The 21,946-nt window shown below is 40.7% G+C and overlaps 1 protein-coding gene across 42 annotated transcripts in view; it reads left to right on the top strand.

The window, feature by feature from the left end:
- RIMS2 (regulating synaptic membrane exocytosis 2) overlaps window positions 1-21,946 on the top strand; it is a 350,853-nt gene that overhangs the window by 289,962 nt on the left and 38,945 nt on the right. For 22 of the 42 annotated variants that reach the window (XM_081013749.1, XM_081013716.1, XM_081013719.1 and 19 more), the window contains 3 exons: window positions 5,814-5,986; window positions 7,989-8,234; window positions 19,789-20,030. The exons of 9 other annotated variants lie outside the window; for them this stretch is intronic. In XM_081013749.1, the coding sequence (XP_080869875.1) occupies window positions 5,814-5,986; window positions 7,989-8,234; window positions 19,789-20,030 (661 nt within the window). The remainder of the gene's footprint in view (window positions 1-5,813; window positions 5,987-7,988; window positions 8,235-19,788; window positions 20,031-21,946) is intronic. 11 more of the 42 variants (XM_081013747.1, XM_081013748.1, XM_081013730.1 and 8 more) reach the window with 1 other exon arrangement.

The raw sequence follows: 21,946 nt of genomic DNA, 5'->3' as shown, positions 1-21,946 counted from the left end.
ATTTTTTTAAACCAGATTGTTAATAAATGATCTGGAGTTAGGAGTGAACAGTGAGGTGGCCACGTTTGCTAATGATATTAAATTGCTCAGGGTTGTTCAAACAAAAAGAGATTGCCAAAAGCTCCAAAAGGAGCTCTCCAACCTGACTGAATGGGTGGTAAAATGGCAAATGCAATTCGGTGTATATAAATGTAAAGTGATGCATGTTGGGGCAAAACCCCCCCTTAATTTTACATATATGCTCATAGGATATGAACTGACAGTGATGGACCAGGAAGAAGACATTGGGATCCTAGTAGATAGCTCAGTGATGATGTCAAACCAGCATTCAGCAGCTGTGAAAAAAGCCAGTTTTCCATGCTAGGCTGTGCCTGTAATTGGAATACTGTGTACAGTTCTGGTCACTTCACCTCAAAAGGGATGTTGTAGTGTTGGGAGAAGTTCAGGCAGGAGTGACCAAAATGATCAAGGGGGTGGCATGACTTCCCTATGAAGAAAGGTTGCAGCATTGGGACTTCTTAGTTCAGAGAAAAGGAGAGTAAGAGGTAAAATGAGAGAAGTTTATGCACGGCATGGAGAAAGTGGATAGAGAAAAGTTTCTCTCCTTCTCTGATAACACTAGAACTCATAGACATCCAACTGAGCTGAATGTTGGAAGATTCAGGACAGATAAAGGAAAGTAAGCTCTGCCTCTACACTTTGAGGCAGCAATGCTTCTGAATGCCAGTTGCTGCAAACCACAGGAGAGGAGAGTGCTCTTGTGCTTAAATCCTGCTTGTAGGGTTTCCCATAGGCAAGCGGTTGGCCACTGTGAGAACAGGATGTTGGACTTAAACGGGCCATTGGCCTGATCCAGCAGGCTCCTCTTATGTGTCCACCCCACGATTCTGTTGTTTCAGGCTATAGATAAAAAGATGAAATGTCATCTTACTAGTGAACAAACTATTAAGAATGTCACAAAAAAAACTTTGAGTTACATCAGCAGAACAAAGGAGCCTTCAAATATTTACCATATTTTTTGCTCTATAAGAGTCACTTTTTCCCTCCTAAAAAGCAAGGGGAAATGTGTATGCATCTTATGGAGCGAATGCAGGCTGCGCAGCTATCCCAGAAGCCAGAACAGCAAGAGGTAGTGCTGCTTTCACTGTGCAGCGATCCCTCTTGCTGTTCTGGCTTCTGAGATTCAGAATATTTTTTTTCTTGTTTTCCTCCTCCAAAAACTAGGTCCGTCTTGTGGTCTGGTGCGTCTTATAGAGCGAAAAATACGGTAACTCCTCCTAGTAACTTGTATGCAAAGATAATGATCCAAGTTAATTAAAACTTTCCTACTACCTCTATTAAAAATCTATTATGAAACACAGTGTCCACCTTGCTAAATTAATGAAGAAAAGCCATACCACTTTGTTGTGATTTTTAAAAAAATTAGTGCTCATTTATTGGTTTAACTTCACATTACTGATTTCTGAGAAGATCAGATAAATACATATATACACACCTAGATGTGTCATTTTTGTACCATTTTTTTTTTTTTTTACTTTTTGTATGATAGTTGCATTAAATCATTAATAATTCTTTATCTAGAATCTCACCTTCGGTTCAGCAGATTCCTCAGACATACTGTACTTCCTTGCTGGTTGTATATTGGCAGTGCAGGTAGTTTTGACTATATCAGGGTTTGGTATAGAAAAAAATATATATATTTCAGCTCATAAATTTTAATACTTCTATAATAATTTCACACATTGAGTCCCTTGACAGCTGCTTGCATACTTCTCATTCCCTCCTAGAAGAGATGATATATTGCTGATCATCTGATTGGGGCTATCCTGAACTGGGCTCCAATTCCTTTGCTATGTTTATAGGCTGCTCTGTAAGAAAATATCAGGGCACCTGACACAGATGAATGAAAACAAATTAAAATTCAATGACAATAAGCACATACTAATAAAAATGTACCAAGCATAGAAGACCCAAGTAGCAGAGGCAAACAAAGCAAAACCCCACCTCCAAGCTAAGCCAAGTTAAAAGACTTGTGGGGGGAGAGGAGAGGTCTTTACCTTGGACCACAGGCAAGCAAGCCTCTCTAGGTAGGGTGTTCTCTAGGCAGGGTGCCACTACTATAAATGCCCTTCAGTGACCAACTATCTGCATCTCACCCAGAAATGTACACACATTTGGTTCTTTAGCTAACCAGAATTACATACGACAACTCCTGGCTTGGGGCAACTATACTAGAGAATTTTCTTAAAATGGGATATGATATCTTCATTGTATTAGACAAACATCAATTCTGTTTTCAGTTATAAAGTCCAGCTTAGGCCTGGTTTGTTCATAGAACAAAATGATGTGAGAATGAGATAAGAAATAATTCATGTGGTAGAGTGGACCCTATTAGTGGAGGTCATGTTTTTAATGCCCCCCGCCCCAACTTCCCTGTTCTAGAACCTTTCTCCCTGATGTGCTAGATGGGTTTTTGTTTTGTTTTTATTTGCATGGAAATTATTTATTATTTCTAACTGTGGGCCCATCCAAATGATTATAGGGTAGGTTGCATAATATCACAATTAAAACAAGTATATGCTATATTAAAATCATAAAGTAAAACGACAAAGCTAACCAAATGGAGCACACCCACTCAAGCCTGAGCAATTGTCAAAAAAAGGATACAGTGATGGCGCAAGATGCTCCTGGGAGGAAATCATTCCACAACCTGGGGCCAATGCAGATAAGTCCCTCACACATGTCACATCCCCTCTAACCACAGGGGGCAGGGGCACTGCTAACTGAGCCTTGCTGACTGATTTTAACACCTGGGCAGATTGATTTGGGAGGAGCCCAAGTAGTTCAGGGATATATAGATATAGATGTATGTATGTATGTGTATATATGTACATATATGCTTATGTGTTAACAACTTAAAATGGGCTTGGTAATGGGTCTGTGTGGAGGAGCAGCTATAGTGGCGCAGCCCACCCGACTACCTCTGGATTCCATCACCTTATTCTGTTGCATATATAAATCATTTCCTAAAGTTTGGAGCAGCTTATATTTTTCATTTTCCCAGCAAACCTAAGAATGTAGTCATCCAAGAGATTAGCATGCCCTAACACCGCAGTTAGAACTTAATGTAATGTCTCCTCATAAACAGTGCTATTCAGTGGAGTCATTTCAGACATTTAAGCTGTGAGTCATCATAAGCCCTGTTCATGCAACCAAATGATAGAGTGAAAGCATGCATGGGGGAGCAGGAGCAACTCTTCTTTGCAGAGCCTTTGTGCGTACAACTTGCACGTGCACAGACTTCCGAATCATGCAGAGACAGCCTACTGTATACAAACTGCATCCCTGAAAATTTGATGCAGAAGTCTCAATGAATGGGTAGAAGCCTGCTACTATGTTCCTCCTCTATTCTGCATACACACTTTACCCTGTTTTGTTACATTAATAGTATCGTAGCATAAACTAAGTGACCAAGGGATGAATACGGCTGTGATAAACAGCCATCACACATAATGACTTCCTCAAAAGAATCCTATGAGCTCTGCTACAGAGTAGGGATTTAAACTTGAGCCTGCTAAATCAAATTGCAACATATCCCACCCCATGGCCAGCAATTGCAACCTTAAATATAGTTGCTTTATTTAACTCTATTTTCTATTTTCTACCCATTGGGCTGTATTCAGCTACCACATCCCAACAGTACTGGAGAGCCAGTGTGGTGTAGTAGTTAAGAGCGGTAGTCTCGTAATCTGGTGAACCGGGTTCGCGTCTCCGCTCCTCCACATGCAGCTGCTGGGTGACCTTGGGCCAGTCACACTTCTTTGAAGTCTCTCAGCCCCACTCACCTCAGAGAGTGTTTGTTGTGGGGGAGGAAGGGAAAGGAGAATATTAGCCGCTTTGAGACTCCCTAGGGTAGTGATAAAGCGGGATATCAAATCCAAACTCTTCTTCTTCTTCTACAAGGAATTCCACTTGACAGCTGAACTTTCCCTCTTCTTCTCACCTCCGCACACACACGGCACCTTCTCTAATTCTGCTCCAAAGAGTTATAGGAACCCCTAAAACTGGTTTAGGGAGTGTGGGCGTGTTCCATTGCGCAAGCCAATGTAGCAAGATACTTAATGTGACTTTGAATTCCACCCTTAATTTTTAGCACTTGGCATAAAGAATAGGTGGCTGAAGAAACCCAAGAAACAGAGGGTATAACAAGCTGACTGTGTGCATTTGTGTTTGAGAGACACAGTGTTTTATACCCTTAAATAAAAATGGCAGTCACAGATTGTATTCACATGTAATGCTTAATCCAGACAGTGGCTTACCATGAAGATGCAGGTTCCCAGGGAGGAAATGACAGCTGGTTTGTTCCTCCTCCCTGCTCCTTTTAGTTCAGTTATATGGTACAGCCAAGGTTTGGGTAGCATGTTGTCTGAACCCTGGATTATAGATATGTTTTGTTCTCCTTCATCACAATCTGCAGCCAAGGTAGATTCTTCAGCCAAATTCTTTATGCGGCAAAAAATTTTGAAGCTCTATTTGAGGAGCAAAAGAACTTGTGGTGACGCTGGAGATGTCAAGCTGTGTTTTTCTTTGCTGTTGGGCAGGGTTGTTTCGTTGGCAGCTGACAGTTTGGATGTAGCCCCAAAAGTCGTTTGAGCTGGCCCCTGGTGTCCCTACCAAAGTAAATCAAGCTTTGGTTGAGGTTGTTTCCTGTAAGGAAAACGAAAAAAAGGTTTGCAACTGAAAGGAATGTCACACTTTCATGTTATACTTTTGGAATTCGTCATACTCTACCTATGCCTGGGCGCATGCAGAGGTGGATTTAGGGGAGCGCAAACGGTTCGTCCGCACTGGGCACCAAGCCAAGAGGGCAGCACGGGGTACCGCAACAGTGACTTAGAACAGAGCACAAGAGTGCCAAATTTTGGCATCGCACAGGGTGCTGCTGAACTTTGAAAGTCCAAAGTATGCCACTGACATGTGGTCCTTGATTATCATACCTCACTGTAAAAAGAAGTTGGCAGTGTTTTTTATGGACCCTGTAAGGAGATCAGTTTGTGGGCAAAATATATTCCCAGCTGACTGTATACTCTTTTGAGAATATGGCACTTCCTTAGAATATTGAAGTTGTGTGACCTAAGACACTGAATTACTGAGTGCCGATTATGCATTTAGCATGGACATAGAAGCAGTGTATAAAACTTGAAGCTGTGCTACACAGATGCTGTGGTACACAAAGTTTTAAAAATATAAAAAATAAAAAGAATTGTCACAGCTACATTTATTTTTGTAAAATGGAAGTATTGATGAAACAGTATATAATAACCTAAAAACACCATAGGCCCTTTGTCATGTACTGACATTTTGTTTGCATTTAGGGGGTTAAATATATAAATGCATTGGAACTGTTTTTTCATTGTAGTGCATATCCCACACATTTCAGATTTTGCAGGGTTTCTGCACAAGGACTAAAACTGTTTATGGTAAAAAATAATAAGTAGTAGCTCTATGGATCATTTAGCTGTTACTATATCATTCAACTTGTTTTAGTTTGAATTGCATTTTTTATTTTATTGAAGCCATTCTGAGCGCTTGGAAAAGCACTCCTGGAACGTTTAAAGTAAACAAAATGCAATAAATTTCTGTGTGAGGTTCTGCAATTGCGGTAGTTAATGAATAAATAGAATCCTCCCTATTCTGCAAGAGCTTTGTGAAACTGGCAGCAACAGTACTGGTACAGAGAAGTTGTAAACAGTTGTTTGACTGTGGCTACATAGACTAAATTTGTACACTCACCTGTATACTCATTTTTACAGTATCGACCAGGGCGGGACCCTCAACGAGGCTCTGACAATGTTTCTAACAAGTCTTCAGACAGCGATGTAAGTGATGTGTCGGCTGTATCGAGGACCAGTAGCGCTTCCCGCTTCAGCAGCACTAGCTATATGTCTGTACAGTCAGAAAGACCAAGAGGGAACAAGAAAATTAGGTAAGAAACTGTAAAGTTGACCACTTCCAACAGAGCTTTCCAAACTGTGTGTTGCGACACATTAGAGTGTTGACTGCAGTGTGTAGGTGTGTCGCACGAACACTCCCTTCGCTCCTCCTGGGGCTGGAAAGGGGTTAGTTTAGCCTCCAGTTTGCTAGTAAGACTGAATTGCTGTGTCGGTAAATGATGCATGTCTAAAAGTGTGTCGCCAACATGAAAAGTTTGGAAAGCTCTGACTTACAAGGTTGTTTTTTGAACTGCAGATCAACTTTCCACCGATTCCACTTGGTTCAAGTAACACAGTTCCCAAAAGATTTTTCAAAATCTTATGCTAGTTTTCTGCGACAGTGGAGTGTTTTCCTGGATTGAAAATGAACCTATTATTGACAATTCAAGCCAGTATTTAAAGCCAGCTATTGTACTTTACAGATATTAGAAATTCATTTATACATCTTAGTTGCTGCATTCGATAAGTCTACTTCATGGCGCTATAGAAACAACCTACTGTAGATCTAGTATATACATGACCTACTATGGATGTGGTGAGGAAAACATGAAATGTTTGCATGTTCATGGCATGCCTACAGCATAATTTGATATATAGCCTCCTCTGTCAAAAAAGGAAGATTACACAAACATGCGCAGCTGATCACGTGTTCACATTCCTCCAAACCAACTAAGGAGCTATGAACCATAGGTCTGTAGTTTAGACATTGGCCCATGGGTGGCCAACTCCACAATTAAAGAGACTATTGGGATTGCCAGAAAAGGCTTGTGTGCTTTAAAATGTATTTTTAAAAAAGTAACGGGGAAAAGGGAGTACGTTGTGATTGAGGGGTTTCAAATGATTTTTTTTCAGGATTGCACAGAACAGCCAAGACAGAGGCCACTTTTAATCTTCCCTTTCATGACTAGAGTAGCCTTAGCATTTCATAACCTTTCAAATCTCTTTGCATCTTTTGATTAATCACACCCATTTATATGATTCTCCCCTATCCTTAAATATATGTTATATATACCTCTGTATATATAACACATATTTAACCATTCTGCAAAGGATTGACTGATGATAACGACTGACTGTATGATCAATTCATACAGTTATCCAAATTGCCAAGGCAGTTTCTCATTAGCTAGTAATCAGAAATTTGAACTATATCTGCGCTGCTTCTCCTTTGCTGACCAGGGAGGAAATTAACTAGCGTGCTGGCTTAGTGATATGTGCAAACGAGTTTTTGTGGTTTGTATCTCTTTTCAACAAGCCATGAGAGGAAGCCAAGAACAAGGCTTGAAACTGTGACTTGTTATAACGTGTAAAGTGGCCCATTGTTATAATAGCTAGACATAGGCAGTCCAAAGGATGAGTTGCTTGTGTGCTGCTGACAAACAAGCAGTCTCTCGTGAGAAGGAAAGATTAGCAGTAGCAGCCAGGAAAGCTGACTCAGAACTCTATCAATAACCTTCAAGCAACCCCAGGGGCAGTGGACTAGAAACAAGTGACTGCCTCTTAGCAGAATCTAGCACGGAATGGATGCTGGGTTGTGAAAATTTCATTTCCACTTCTCATACTTACACTGACTTTCAGAATGGGTGCATGTATGCTTGCAGAATGCAAACTGAATTTCCATGCGTATATGTGCACATATATGTGCAATACACACACACATGCACACACACGGTTAACTGCTAGGAAACTACCCATACTAATTTTAAAAGAACTAATTTTGAGTATTATTTATTTTGATTTAGCTTATTGCACAATATATCTGCCCTTTAGTTACTCCTAGAAAAAGTGACTATACCTAGACTATGCCGAGTAATTAACCAGCATGCTTTTTTTTTTGTCATCATGGCATAATTCCATTTGTTGTATGATTTGTCAATTCATTTTCTTTTGCCCCTTAGTGAATGCATGTTTCGCTTCTGTCCACTCGTCCTAACAAGCTTCTGTCTTCTTTTTTGTTTATTTGCATGCTTCCTCAATTTTCGTTAACTTTGGAAGATCAAGTGAGGAAAGAAAAGAGGGAGGGGAGGGGGAGATATTCCCTGAGGAAGAGGAGGAGAATCAGGATCTTGAGAAAAAGGAGGATGAAAAAGGGGAAGGGGAAGAGGTGACAGAGAACTATGATAAGGAGGAGAACAAAGAAGCAGAAGAGAATGAAGGGACCCAAGATGAGCAAACTGAGGAAGGGACAGAAACAAAAAATAAAGAGGATTTGCAAAGGCGATACTCACAAGATGATCTCAGGTAAAACAGATCCCCGTAACATTGCTTCCCTCATGACTTGATCCTATTCCTTGCTTGCCCTCCATCACTTGCAGTAGCTTGTTGTTTATACTCCCTTTGTCCTGCAATTATTTTTAATTTCAGCCATAATGTTTTAATAGTTGAGTTTAGTGGACTGCTTTTGCAAACAAAATTCTGAATTATAGCCACGTATAGCTTGCTGTATAGCTTACCAGTTCTGAACTAGTCATCCTTGGTTCAAATCAAGCATCCTTGGTTCAAATCAGCATCCTTGGTTCAAATCAGCCACTCATGAAAGTAATTTTCAGCCAACTCCAGAGCTTTCTTAAACTCTGCTGTCAACAGAATACAGTATATATTCACCCTAACAATGGGTGGTTTGATCTTCACGCACAGCAACACCATGAATGAGTGCAATGTGTTCCTCTTCCAGGCACTTTTTAATGCCCTCCATAATGGCTGGTATTTCATTAGTAGGGACAATAATACTTGTTTGTTTTAAGAATTCGCTACTGAATGCTGCATGCGGAGTCTTGAACTAGTTTGGGTAACGTGCTATAGAAAATGCTGAGTACTATTATTAGTACTACAGTACTGAGGACAGGGATGTTACAGAAGTTTTTAATGTTCCAAACACTGACTACTTTAGAGTATTCTTTTCCGGTGACATCACTGCAAAAGAATATGTGCTTTACCTAATATGTAAGAGAAGGGAACTATTGATCTTGTTCATCTGTATAGTAATCATATTTGCGATACATAAGTGTGTAGATCTTAAAGTGCCTTTTCATTCCTGTAAGTTACTTCTATGTCACTCTGCTGTGTATAATACATCCCATTGATTTTTCTAGAACTATCACCCAGTGAGAAGTGCATGTGAACTCTGAGTACACTGTAGAAGGCTGAAATCATTCATTTTTAAAATTACATTGGTGGTTTCTTGGTGTGCAAGTGGACAGTGCTGCATTTTTACAATATAGTTTCTGATGGTGTGAGTTTAAAGTACAAACTGGAGGGGAGTTCTCTCCCCCTCCTCACCTATCCCCACTACGCTCCCTTGTTTCCAGAAGCTGCATGTAAAGCCTTCCCCACTTCCCAAACAAACTCCTTTCCTTCCCCTTGTAAAAGCAGATAGGCATGGCAGCAACAAAAAGGAGGGTTTCCCACTCTTTCCCTCTGATGCTCTAGTGCACTAATTGGCAGCACACAATGGGAGCCCAATGGGGGATTGTGTTCCCCCATTATTGCGGATAGAACAACCTTCAGTAAAACTACATCACCCATGGGCCACTGGGTTCCATTGCTCTAGTGTGCTGCTAATGACTGCACCAGGGCACTGGAGAGGGAAGGCAGGAGGGGGGACTCTCTCCCTCTCAGCTGTTTCATCACTGCAGTCATCTGCTTTTACAAAGGAAGGGAAGTGGGGAGTAATGATCAGGGCTCAAGGACTGGTGAAGTGGGCTTCTTGGGATAGCCAGGGCCAGTATGGATGGGAACTCCTTTCCTTACCAGCCAGGAAAAAGACTCCCTTGGAGAGTCGTCCTCAAGAGATTTGAGTGGAAGGTTTAAAGAGGCCCTGCTTTTCCATCCTTAGCATGTGGCAGTATCCAACCCCCCACCTTCTTGGTTTGAGGCATATCAGTGTGTCATTTTGCCTGAACTGTTAAACCACGGTTGCACTTGCTCTGCAAACAGGGAGTGAAAGCTAGAGTTTGATCCAGAGCTCAAATTATGGGGAAATGTACAAGGCCTTTCTGAATTCGAAAAGCCCCAAGCCCTGATTTCCCCCTGCCACTAAGTTTTGTTTTGTTTTTTTAAAAAAGTTAGATTTTATCTTAAGCTAAAATGAAAATCAGCCTTTTCACCTATTTAAAGTGTTTGTACTGTTTCTTCAATGAACACTTCAGTGAGTCAAGTCGTGGCAGCAAAGTAATTCATAGCATTTATGCTTTAGGAATTCTGCTTCCTACGCTGATTATTTTTTGTTTCTAAGTCATAATTATTCCGTTAAATTGGACATCTTTACATCCCACTGTCATCTCTTTATTCTTATCCGTGTTCTTCTACTTTGCCATCACAAGCGTTTTATAACTGACATTTTCCTTGATTCAGAATATTTTTTTTACTCCCACGCCATGCTGAGCTAAGCAAGCTTTTAGTGTGTCTTCCAAACCTGGGCTCAGGTTAGTGAGGAGCCTGGATTCTGGCAATGACAAGCTTGGCATGGCTTAGCTTAGTACAAAGACACAGGGGTACAAAGACTGGGGAGGAGCAAAATGCCTTCAGCCTCCTCTCAAATGTTTGTGTGGTCCTGGCAAGGTATGGTTTGGCTTGCCATGACATGTGAACCAGACCTGTTCAATACAGTCTGCCTGACAAGTACCTTTTGAAAATAATTTACATACATAAAATACTTTATAGGTCCAATTCTTCACAAAGTTTCTATTAAAAACTCCCTAAAGTTAGGGGATAACTATACATTAAACAGGGGACGCAGGTGGCTCTGTGGGTTAAACCACAGAGCCTAGGACTTGCCGATCAGAAGGTTGGCGGTTCAAATCCCTGCGAAGGGGTGAGCTCCCATTGCTCGGTCCCTGCTCCTGCCAACCCAGCAGTTCGAAAGCATGTCAAAGTGCAAGTAGATAAATAGGTACCGCTCCGGCGGGAAGGTAAACGGCGTTTCCGTGCACTGCTCTGGTTCACCAGAAGCGGCTTTGTCATGCTGGCCACATGCTGTACGCCGGCTCTCTTGGCTAGTAAAGCGAGATGAGCGCCGCAACCCCAGAGTCGTCCGTGACTGGACCTAACGGTCAGGGGTCCCTTTACCTTTACCTTCATACATTAAACACAAATAATTGAGATATAATGCCATTTTTAAAAGGGTAAAATTGAAACGCAGAAGTGGCAGAAGGGAGAACCTGTGTGTTGTGCCCCTACCTGCCACTGCTCCTATCCCCCTGCTGCACCAAAGAAGAAGCTAGGTTGTTTAGTCACAGCTGCTGTCACTCATCTGAACATGACAGCGGACTGTGGACATAGTTAGAAGAGGAAGCTGTAGCATTGGATTCAGAAACTGCTGATAAACTGGAGCCTTAGGGACAGTGGATGCTGCGTGAGAGGGGAGAAAAGAAATAGGAGAGTTTCAAAAAAGCAGAGAGAAGGAGTTGTGAGCTTAGACACTGTAGGTTTGAGTCTAGAAAGAAGAGCACCAGTCCAACATAACAGATATGGAAGAAAGATCTGAGATAACTCAAGGATCAGGGTGAAGAAAGCCATTGGCTTCTGTACCTTTTCTATAATACTGAATAAGGAATATGTGGCCTTCCAAAGGTTGTTGGACTCCATCAACCCCAGCCAGCATCACCAGTGATCAGGGATGATACGAGTTGTCATTCAGCAACATCTGGGAAACTGCAGCTTCCCCCCTACCCCTGCTCTATAACAAATACCTTCTAGCAAGAGTTGAGTCAGAAGGGATATTAAACTACCTCTTGTCCCAGCAGGGCTTACAAAATGCTTCAACCGTTTCCTATCCTGCTGCTTCTCTGCTCCAGATCATTCCTCCTGAGCTGCTTTTCCTCCCACAGGTTTCAAAAAGTGGGAAGAAGTAGTTTGAGAGAGTGATTTGGAGTACAGAAATGGCAGGTAAGAAACGCTCTGCCAAATTCTGGCTTCCCAAAGCTCTTTCTGTCTTTGTAGTGGCAGACTCTGTACACATGTTTGCATATAGCTAGGCCCAGTTATTTGTGGTTTATGTATAAGGTGAAGGGCAAAGCTACATGTTCCATGAGGGGGTTAGGAGTTTCCCCGTCTCTTAGCACACTGAGAGAGTACAATGTACATCCTTTCCCCTACAGGTATAAAAACTGATTAGGGTGGTGGAGAACTTTTATTTTTTTTTTTTTTTTAAATAATATTTATTAAAATTTTCAAAAATACAGAAAGTAAGAATTAAAATACATTCAGAACCTTATTTTCATATATCCACTTTCTGGGACTCCCCCCTTCCCCCACCCCTACCATATTCCTTTTTCATGTTGTTGGCTCCACAAGCTCTCGGTTCTAATTAAAAACTTAATTTGTTTAGACCAGTATTCGAATTTAAAATTTCTACATTCCTCATCAATACCCTTAATAAAAAACAAAAAATTTCTTTCCCAGGGCCCACCCCATTTTTATTCCACAATTTCCCTTTTTTTTTTAATAATAAAGACACCCCACATAATAGAAATATCAGAAATAAAAGATGAAAGATATAATAGATGAAACAAAGCCAGTTCAAAAAAAGAAGTTGACAAGCCTTTGGATTTTAGTTCTCCCCCCCTGTCCCCGGTTTAATTTCCCCCTGGCCACCAAACCATGTTATCCGCCTGGAATTCTTACAATCCAAAAATCGCCTATTTCCCCCAACTCCTTGCTGACTTTTTTTTTTTTTTTTCCCTTCACAATTATTTTTAAAACACTTAACTTCAGATCTTTAATAAAGCTCCCCCCATTGTTCTTTCCAAATTGTAGTCCAGTTTCCTCTTGTTCCGCTGCTAAAACGTTCTAATTCAGAAGCTTAATAAGTCTGCAGGGATTATTGTTATTCAGGAACAAAAACTTGCGTTCAGTCCCTTCCTTTCTTCAATAGAAAATTCTATTGTCTCCTTTAGCTGAGCACCCTGTAGACAAAATATTATTTCCGTTTTGCAGCTTTCCCAGAAGATAACCAGTCCTGTAAAATTCCAATGGTATTTTTCCACTTACGACCATCTTTGTAATGTCCCGAAACTCCTCTAGGGGGATTGTTGTAACTTTGTTTTCTCTAGTCCAAAAGTCCGATTGTTATCCATGTTTTCGCCATTTTGTATCCGAGTTTTAACAAGTTGTAGCAAATTGTAACAAATTTAGCCAGCAAAGTTCTCATAATAAAATCCTCTCTGCTTTCCGACTTTGACAGCTACTTTGACAGCTGTCAAAATCTCCGACTCTTTTCACCAGGCTCTCTCTTCAATCACCCCGGTTCCCAGGGGGGGGGGTTACGTTTCTTCTCCCTCAGTTCGTCCTCCAGCACAGTTCTTATAATTCCCCATCGTGGAATTCTTAGTTTTTATCAGCAATACAAATCTTTTTGGACCTTGGTTTCCCCGTCCTTGTCTTGGAAGGTTTACAATAGGGGGGGGGGACTGACTTCCTTTTTGGATCCCCCCCCGCTCGTGTCCAATTCAAAAAGAAATTCTTTTTTTTCCCCTCCTTTTAAACCCAGTTTCCAAATTACTCACGGGTTGTTGTTAAAAAGTCCGAATTTTCAATGGAAGAAGTCAGCGCTTTCCGCCGGATGGCATGCGGCTGCGCTCGGCAGGGATAGCAGAGGACTCAAAGCACCACGCTTCTCCCCGGCACCCGATCCGTAGCCTTTAAAAAGGCTCCTTCACGAGTCGGGAGGGCGCTGGCGGTGCCAGCCGAGTCTCCATGTCCACGGCCCTCGTGGCCGTGGTTTTTAAGGGTCCCCGCATCGCCGGTGCGGTAGGACCCAGCCCCTGCCGAGCAGGCTCCCTCCGGAGCTCGGAGGGAGTCCGCCATTTGGCGATGGCGCCAACCCGGAAGTCTCCTAGGGTGGTGGAGAACTTTTAGTTGAAAATAGATATGGTTAAGGAGGCATTCTAACCCTGTACTTGCTTAAAGGTGCAATGGATGAAGTCTACATATTTTTTAAATCTCTAAACAAAGAATGGTGGAAATTGCACACTCCTAAAAATCAGTATAATGCATACCAGTTTTCTTCCATGATTTCCCCCCCCCCCATTAAAATCATACATGTTAACATTATGAAAAATAATACAAAATTATTCTAGGGCTATGTTAATTGGCAATTACTTTATTTGTATAGGAAAAATCAAGTATAGTTTAATTTGTAGTGTTGTATCTTAATTTAGCTCACCCAAGGTATTCCTGGGTATTATAAAATCTAGCCATCCTGTAATGTTATTTCCATACTCATTATCACTCTGCTTCTCCATAACAGAATTTATATTAGATGTTCCTTAACTTCTGGTGTGGTTGCTAATTAGAGAAATCTTCTCCACAGCAAGCTTTTAATTTATTGAATAAAACTGGTGAACCATGTCTCTTCTTACCCTACAGCTGTGTCATGATTTCTCTTTATCTTGGATATTTTTGACAATTCATTGCCTCCAATGTGAAACACTGTGAAAATAGCTTTTTCTATATTATTTATCTCATTTTTATGACATGATTAAAAATTCTCCTTTTTGCAGTTTGCTTTCAGGGTCATGTTGGATTTAGAACACAGCTGAATGCCTTACTTCCATTTCTTGATTTTAATATTTATTACTAGCTTTAAGCAGGGTTGTATTCTTCTTTCTCCTGATTCAGAAAATCACTTAGGGGTGAACATAAATTCAATTTGAAGTTGAACTCATGATTAAAGTTATCTAACTCAATTACATATCCCTAAGCACATAATTTTAGTCACTCTTCTAAAGCATGGATGGCTTTTTGTTTCATTTTTTGTTTTTCAGAGTTCTAGTCCTTATTCTGACACAATGCCAGCTGAGCACAGATGAATGAGCAATTGTACAGGTTCCAGGAGAAGTGGTCACACTTGCTTTGCTCCTCCCTGGTTGTTCTGCACTAAGTTAAGCCATGGCTTGGGTTAGTATGTCATCCAAACCAGGGCTCATGGTTTAACTCTCCCAGACAATCCACAAGCTGTAAACTGTAGGACAAACCATGATTGCAGCTTGCGGTTTGCTTGGACAGAACTAAACTATGAGCTGTGGTTCAGATGGCACACTAAGCCAAACCATGGCTTAGCTCAGTGCAGCACAGCAGCAGAATGACCAGAGGAGGAGCAAAGTGGTCACAATCTCTCATCCAGCAGCCCAAATGGTTACCTGTTCACACTAAGTCATGGTTTGGCTTAGTGTTTTGCATGAACCAGGCCCTAGTTTGCATAAATGTATAACACAATGGAAGGGACGCGGGTGGCACTGTGGGTTAAACCACAGAGCCTAGGACTTGCCGATCAAAAGGTCAGCGGTTTGAATCCCCGCGACGGGGTAAGCTCCTGTTGCTCGGTCCCTACTCCTGCCAACCTAGCAGTTCGAAAGCACCTCAAAGTGCAAGTAGATAAATAGGTATTGCTCCAGCGGGAAGGTAAACGGCGTTTCCGTGCGCTGCTCTGGTTCTCCAGAAGCGGCTTAGTCATGCTGGCCACATGACCCGGAAACTGTACACCGGCTCCCTTGGCCAATAAAGCGAGATGAGCACCGCAACCCCAGAGTCGGCCACGACTGGACCTAATGATCAGGGGCCCCTTTACCTTTATAACACAATGGAATCCAAACTACATTTCTAAGATGAGGAAATGTGTTTTTCGGGTAATAATAGCATTATTTTGAGCCAGGGTTTCTCAAACATTCTACTAAGCCAGGGTTTGCAGGCAGAGAGCCCTGGTTCAGTCCCCAGCAGGTATTTGAAATGGAGGGTGTTTCTTGTGGGATCTGTGTTGTTTCCTCATGCAAGGCCTATTTTGACAACACCACTGTCAAAATGCTATTCTGTATTCACTCCACCCCATTTCATTAGGATAATTTATCTTCCCAAAGAAAATATGAGAAGTCAAATCAACTTGTTGCCGAGTTGTTGCCAACAACATTTGAAGGACGCATTTACAGTATGAAGAATAGGCCACTGTGAGAACAGGATGCTGAACTGGATGGGCCATTGGCCTGATCCAGCAGGCTCTTAATATGTTCCGATGAAGCCCCTGTCTGGAAGTGCCCTGAATCCCTGAAGAGAACCACTGCCAGTCAGTGCAGATCAGGGTCCGGTAGGAGGTAGTTAGGTAGATCTCTGATTTGCAGTAGCTCAACAAAGGTTTCTGACACCCAGTTATTTTTACAATAACCACAACAAAAAGGCCCCCTCTTCCTCCAGACTAAGACTGCTGAAAAGAAGCAAGGTTGGGGGAAAACCAGGACTGGATTTTTCTGTGACTGGACTGTGATCTTATTTTCAATACTTAACACTAATTCCTGGTTCAGAGGCATACTATTCCTTAATTCTGAGGATGTGTCTGCCCCTGTCCTCAGGCTAGTATTTTGACTGGCTCTGATTGGTGGCCCTTCTGGGTTTTAGTGAAAAACAAAGTAGCTCTCATAAGCCTAAAGTCTCCCACACCTGGTGGCTGAGCTAGAACACTACATTACTGAGCTTGATGGACCCATGGTCCCAATCAGTATATGACAGCTTCTTGGTTTCTAAGTAGATCAGAGGGGAATATTCTATAGACTGCAGATGGGACTTACATGCATATAGAAACATTCCCTGCACATACAAAATAAATGTGTCAGGGGAGAGGCTAGACTAGAACTTTTCTCCCAGGCATTAAGTTGTCTTTGAAGGAGAAAATATTTTATATGTAGGACTATTCAATCATATGAGTCCATAACTGCAGTCTTTGTTCAGGTCAGACACAGGTTTATCACCTCCATGAGAAATAAAACCTATTAATCTGATCAGTTTTTATCCAAGAGAGGACTTTAGGATTTTTATAGTTTAAAAACTGACACTGTCCCTTTCCTTTGATACCAAAAGGCCAATGAAAACACATATAGTATACTGGGTGGAAAAGTAGCTTCTGCTGCATAATTGTTCTGAACATGCTGTTACCATTCACATTGTTTGACTAATCAATGAAAGAAATGCTTCTCTGACTAGGAGATGGGGCTTGTGTTAAAACCTCTATTAAGAAATCTTCAGAGGTCTGTTCATTTGATGAGTCATAACTCAGATTAAAATTTATTTCCATAGCAACTAAAAATCATTTGTTCTTTACCTGGAAACCACCAGAGTACATCAGTGTATTAATATATGCATTCCCTGTTTTCTTGAAGATGGAGAAATACACTTATGAGGAGTACAGTTCTGGTCACCACGCCTCAAAAAGGATAGTGTAGTACTGGAAAAGGTTCAGAAAAGGGGGTGGAGCAACTTCCTTATAAGGAAAGGTTAAAACATTTGGGGCTTTGCAGTTTAGAGAAAAGACAAGGAAGATGGAGGTGTGTACAACTGAGCATGGTGTGGAGATGCCAGCACTGCCGCAAGGTGCTGATGTTAGGGTGAGGGCAGTGTCAGTGCTGCCGGCAAGTTCACATCTTGCTGGAGCAGCAGGGGATGGGGGTATTTCCTGGTAGCAGCACCAAATGGAGTGGATTTTGTGGTCTGTGCATGTGTACTGGTTGGCACCGGCCTGTTAAGAACATACATACGTCAGCTGGTATACATGCACCAAACATGCCCAGAGCTCTACTCTTTTTTTAAAAAATGATATTTATTAAAATTTCAAAAACAAAAAATTACATAGTTAAAGAGAAAAGAAACAAGGAAAAATATAAAAAAAATACAAAATACAAAATACAAAGTACAAAAAAAGAAAAAAGAAACACTTAAAAACAAATTAATCCTTCCGTATCTTACATTTCATTTCCTTGCTTCTCTGACCTCCTCTCACCTCCCTTTTTTGTATTCCAGTTCAATTGGTTAATTCAGCAATTCCTTTCCCTCTTTGTTTATATCTTAGTCCTTTAACTTAATATTTTATGACTTTAGAATCTCACCTATTAACCCCAATTTTACTTACACCTTTATGACATTGCTACTAGAACCACTTAGTTTCATTCTAGCATCATCTAACATTCATTAATTTTACAATCAGAGCTCTACTCAGCACCACAGTTCACCCCACTAAACAAAGCATAGCAAGAACAAAAACCAACTTACATGAATTTCTCAATGCAGCTTTCCACAGAAGCATGATATTTGTTACTTAAAACCCAGGAGAAAAGTGTGGTATATAAGTATGATTTAGTTCCCTGGCCTTGAACTTAGCCACTGCTTTACTGTGGGTAACGTTCCTGGTTCAGACCTCTACCTGGGTGGCAGAAGCTGTTCTCTGACTCCTTCTAATCCTACCTAAGGTATGTCAAAGTGTTCCATTGAATATGTTTCTGCCCCAAAACCGTGGTGTTCGCTTTGAAACCATCCTCTAATAACCAGCAAGGGAATAGTGTCCTGTTGATGCACCATTATATTGTGGAATAGATAGCTAGGGAATTTGCATACGTCACAGTGAGGTGATGTTGACAGTTGTGGGTTGAGAAGCTGCTGTGTTCACACTCTGAGTGCGTTTCTTTGGGAATGGAGCCATAGTGAATTTGGCATTTTCCCAGTTTCGGGTACCATCTAGTCTACCAGAGTTAGATCAGTATGGGGATTTATGTATACGTGTGGGCTTCTATCCTGTTTAAGGAAGCTTCTTGTTCACACATGTGCATGTCTTGTGTGTGGTACCATTCAAAGAAAATAAAGATGTTGAACGTGTTGAACTTCATGACTGGTCCACATAAAGTCACCTTTCCACCCACTTTCACATTCAGAGCTCATATTCTGTATTTCTATATTGCTAAATTTGATTTCTGAACCAAGGAGGAAGATTGTGCTGATTGGTTTAAGGCTACTGATGGATGGGAGGGGAGGCTGCTCCCCAGTGCTTGATATTACGTTCAAAACGATTCTGGAAAAGTATGGAGCTATGGGTAGCTGATATGGCAAACAGACATACTTGCCTGGTATAATTATAATACAGTAACACTCAAATATAATATCAGAATAAAGCAAGTCTTTCAGTAATAAGAAATTGCATCTTTGGGCAATAATTTGGTGCAAACCCTAAAATGGTTCTGTGAAGGATTTGAAGCTTAAACATTTTGGCTGAGAAAGGGCCCGTGTTTTGTTTCACTCCTCCTGCCCAAACAGTATGTTTCTTAATATGTGGAATCTTGTTTAGTAGTAGATTGTACAAATGAAAATATATAATCAGTGGATCAGCGCTGAAGTATTTTTTAAAATTAAAAAAATCAACATTAAATTATGGAATAAAAATATAATAATGTACTGTATAATTCTCAGATTTTATTGTGTAGCAGAAAAGTGTCTTTACAGTTTGACAAACTGTGTGTAAACAAAATGCTATAATAATGCCAGCGAACCAATACTTTCAGTAAGATTTACAGAGAAAGACAAGTACAATCAGGTACTAACAATAGCATGAAACTGAAAGTTTTCCTTTTCTCCTGCTAATCAAAGCTAACTACCTTCTGTGTGAATTAGGCTCAACTCATATACCTGGGAGTAAGTCCCCCTGAACACAGCGGATCTTACTGTATTTACACGAATCTAATGTGCCATCAAATCTAATGTGCACCTCTATTTTCAAATCCTTTAAACCAAAAAAGTATTTGCTGGTGACATCAAATCTAATTTGTACCCTGATTTTCACGACATAATTTGGCCAAAAAAAGGTGTATATTACGTTCGATTAAATACAGTACTTCTGAGTAGCCATGTATAGGAGCTCTGTTAGTTGCTTTGTCCCTGTAGCCTCCCTATGCTTTCCATCTGAAACCTTCCTTTTCTGTTTTTTCCCTTTTACTTTCTTTCTTTTTGTTTTGTTTACTGCATTGTTTATCCATCCACCGGCTGACAGTGTCTTTACATCCAAAATGCAAAGCAGACAGATGGGCGCTTCAGGACAGAACATAACTAAGAGCACCAGCATCAGCGGGGAGATGTACACCCTAGAGAAGAACGATGGCAGCCAATCTGACACAGCAGTGGGCACTGTGGGTACAGGTGGCAAAAAGCGGCGCTCCAGCATTGGTGCAAAGATGGTTGCAATCGTGGGCCTTTCGCGGAAAAGCAGAAGTACCTCCCAGCTCAGCCAAACTGGTAGGAACAAGATTCCCCCACCTCCCCCATTTGTGGTGTTGTTACTCATGAGACATAAACTGCATTATTATTATTAACTAAATTTCTAGGTGGAAAAGACTGAGCAAGTTTAAACTTATTATCTTTCAGTGTTTTGTCAAGCCATTTTATTTAACCAGAACCTCATTCAGACCGGACTACTGTGGATCGTATTTGTCTGCTCACTGGACCGCACTGAATGCAGTAATCTTTTTTTCCCTTTCAGGAAGCAACCTGACTTGCTGGGTTTATATTCTGGGAATTGTTACTAATGGTTCGTGAAAGACAGCTGAAATGCTGCCGGTGCATTTTCTTTGCCTCTCCCCTTGTCCCCTCCCTTAAATGCGTCTTATGACTATGTTCTGCGTTTCTTTTGCTGTGGGATAGTATTTATCATCTTCAAGGTTGTCCATTGTATTTTAGGCACACTAAATTACGACTCTACTTCTTGTTACTTTTTATTTCTTTTCAGCTTCAAAATGTACTTATAATTGCAGTAAATCACCGTAACTGGTTACAGGTTAAAGTTAGATCTGCTATTCAGCATTTATTTAGTGCCACCAGATTGTTAGGTGCTATATATAAATTCCAACTTCTGAGTGTTCTAGAGAAGAGGGGGAACATTTTTAAATACTTAAATAGTCTACTTTTAGACAGAAGTGCAAAGCAGGCAACTGAAAGTACATATCTATATTTTATTTTACACTGTTTCCATTTTTTGTTTAATGTTTGGTTTAGACTGTGTATAATTCTGCCCTCAGTCCTTCAGTTGAAGGGCGGGTTTATAAGTACTTTTAACAAACAAACAAATAAATCTATAATGAGGTATTCCTCCTGCTTTTAGATATGCCCAGGTTATATTCTGGTCTAATCAGCATTTGGAGATTGAAAAAACAACATTGGTGTATAGCTAATACAGCGAGCCATATCACCTTACATTGAATTTATTGCACAAGCAAATCATGTTGCTTGTGAATGTGTATTTGTGTGTGTGTGTGTGTGTGTGTGTGTGCGCGCGCGCATATATATATATATATATATATATATATATAAAAAATATTTGTATTTCTGGACTCCATAGAAAAAGTTAGCATGTCTTCAAGAGCACTAGAGTACTTAATAGTGCATGTCTCTGTGCTGCCTAGCATTAAGAGAGCCACCCGGGTTTTTAAGGCTATTTAGTTTTAAAGTATGGTGCGAAAGCAAGTGTTGTAGCATCATCTTTAGATAGATCAGGTGAATATGAGTCGTTTAAGATTAAATTAGCAGTGTAATTGTAAGGAATATTTTAAACAGACAAGGTCTCTAGAGGGCAGTGTTACTTGGACTGTTAAATAAGTTCTGCTGAGTTTTTAAGATTAATTTTCAGCAATGCTAACTTGCTTCTACAGGTATCATACTGTCTAGCCATTTCTCCTGGTTATGTGAAGTCATATCAAAATACACAAGATGGAGTTAGATAGCAGTACATATCTGTAAAGAGTCATACTATAATTAATGCTGCCCTAAGATCTTCATGTCTCCCACATGTAGATTGCTAAACAGGTGAATTAAAATGCTCATTTTATAAATAGTGCATGCTACAGTTGGATAACATGAGGTTTTATATTGAATTTTCTTCCCTTATCAGATTATTGGGAAGATATTTATTTAGCGGGGGGAGGGGGTACAAGCTGCCACTTGGATGAGAAGGGTCTTGTGTGGGTACTGCAATAAAATATAATAAAATAATAAAATAGGGGCACAAGCTATTTCAGTATTAAACTCTGTATTAAACTCCAATGTGAACAAGCCTAAAGACTCTTCAGCTCTTTGGTCAAGTTGGCATGTAAAAAGGTAGTGGGTTTAATACAGACTATACAATTTTGCATCCCTCAATACAATGACAACTCTTCCTT

Source organism: Podarcis pityusensis (assembly GCF_964106645.2).
Source record: "Podarcis pityusensis genome assembly, chromosome: 7".
In the NCBI taxonomy this organism is placed as follows: domain Eukaryota; kingdom Metazoa; phylum Chordata; class Lepidosauria; order Squamata; family Lacertidae; genus Podarcis; species Podarcis pityusensis.
Note: the sequence above shows the minus strand (reverse complement) of the source record. Positions and strands in the feature narration are given on the sequence as shown.